The sequence below is a fragment of the Malurus melanocephalus genome, unplaced genomic scaffold (assembly GCF_030028575.1).
Source record: "Malurus melanocephalus ecotype Western Australia unplaced genomic scaffold, MMel_1.1 scaffold_2097, whole genome shotgun sequence".
Classification (NCBI taxonomy): domain Eukaryota; kingdom Metazoa; phylum Chordata; class Aves; order Passeriformes; family Maluridae; genus Malurus; species Malurus melanocephalus.
Window position 1 is genome coordinate 14,039 of NW_026625329.1, and position 1,042 is coordinate 15,080.

Below are 1,042 nucleotides of genomic sequence, written 5' to 3' on the forward strand. Positions count from 1 at the left end.
GTCCCCACTGACCGGAAGCGTGGCGTGGGGGTGTAGGGGGGCGGCTGCCAGCTCAGCCCCTTGGTCAGCAGGCGGGTCAGTGCCGAAGCCGTGGCACGGGCGGCCGCGGTGGGCGCGGGGGCAGCGGCGGCTGCGTGGTGGCTGCGCCGCTGCCGCACYGGGGAGCCCACACACAGCTTGACCAGCAGCCCAAAGAGCTCGGCCAGTGCCCGGCCCAGCCGTGACGAGGCTGTGGCGGGAGGGAGATAGGGGTGAGACCCCCGGGAGGGGACAGGGTGAGACCCGCGGGAGGGGACACCGGACAGGGTGAGACCCGTGGGAGGGGACAGAGGACAGGGCAGGGGACAGGGGACAAGCTTGGCCAGCACCCAGCCCAACCATGATGAGGCCGTGGGGGGAGGGGACGGAGTGAGACCCCTGGGAGGGGACACAGGACAGGGTGAAACCTCCAGGAGGGGACAGGCTCAGCCAGCACCTGGCCCAGCCTCAATGAGGCTGCGGGGAGGTGGGACAGGGGGTCCACAATGGTGACACAGGGGACAGGGTGAGACCCCCAAGAGAGGACACGGGTGAGACCTCTGAGAGGGGACAGGGCGGACAGGGTGAGACCCCCCAGGAAGGGACAGAGAACATGGGGGACACAGGACAAGCTCAGCCATACACCCAGCCCAGCTCTCCAGGCCATTTCTGGGATTTCCCAAACCACTTTAGGAGTCTCCCAACTTAAGTTTTGGAATTCCCAGGCCGTTTTAAGAACTCCCTAGTTTATTTTGGGAGCCCCCTGACCAATTTTTGGAGCCCCCGCCTCATTTTTGGAGCCCCCGTCTCATTTTTGGAGCCCCCATCACGTTTTCTGAGCCCTCTCCTCACCGGATAGCAGAGGTTTGATCTGTTTGATGCGGGCRGCCATGGCTGGTGTGATCTTGGCCTTGGCTTTGGGGTCGCTGGTGCTGGGCTCGTCCGTCTCCATTGGGGCCAGCGCCTCCCCCTCCAGCCCCATCCCCTCCAGCAGCCCCTGGGCTGGGGGAGGGTCACTGCCCAC

At 65.7% G+C, this 1,042-nt stretch overlaps 1 protein-coding gene across 1 annotated transcript in view; it reads right to left on the minus strand.

The window, feature by feature from the left end:
- Window positions 1-1,000, minus strand: part of LOC130587571 (E3 ubiquitin-protein ligase HUWE1-like) — a gene marked incomplete at its 3' end in the record, with an annotated part of 15,033 nt that extends 14,033 nt beyond the window's left edge. The window contains exons 1-2 of the mRNA XM_057388552.1: window positions 871-1,000; window positions 13-229 (exon numbers count right to left, since the gene is read on the minus strand). Coding sequence (XP_057244535.1) covers window positions 13-229; window positions 871-1,000 — 347 coding nt within the window. The remainder of the gene's footprint in view (window positions 1-12; window positions 230-870) is intronic.
- Window positions 1,001-1,042: the final 42 nt, after the last annotated feature.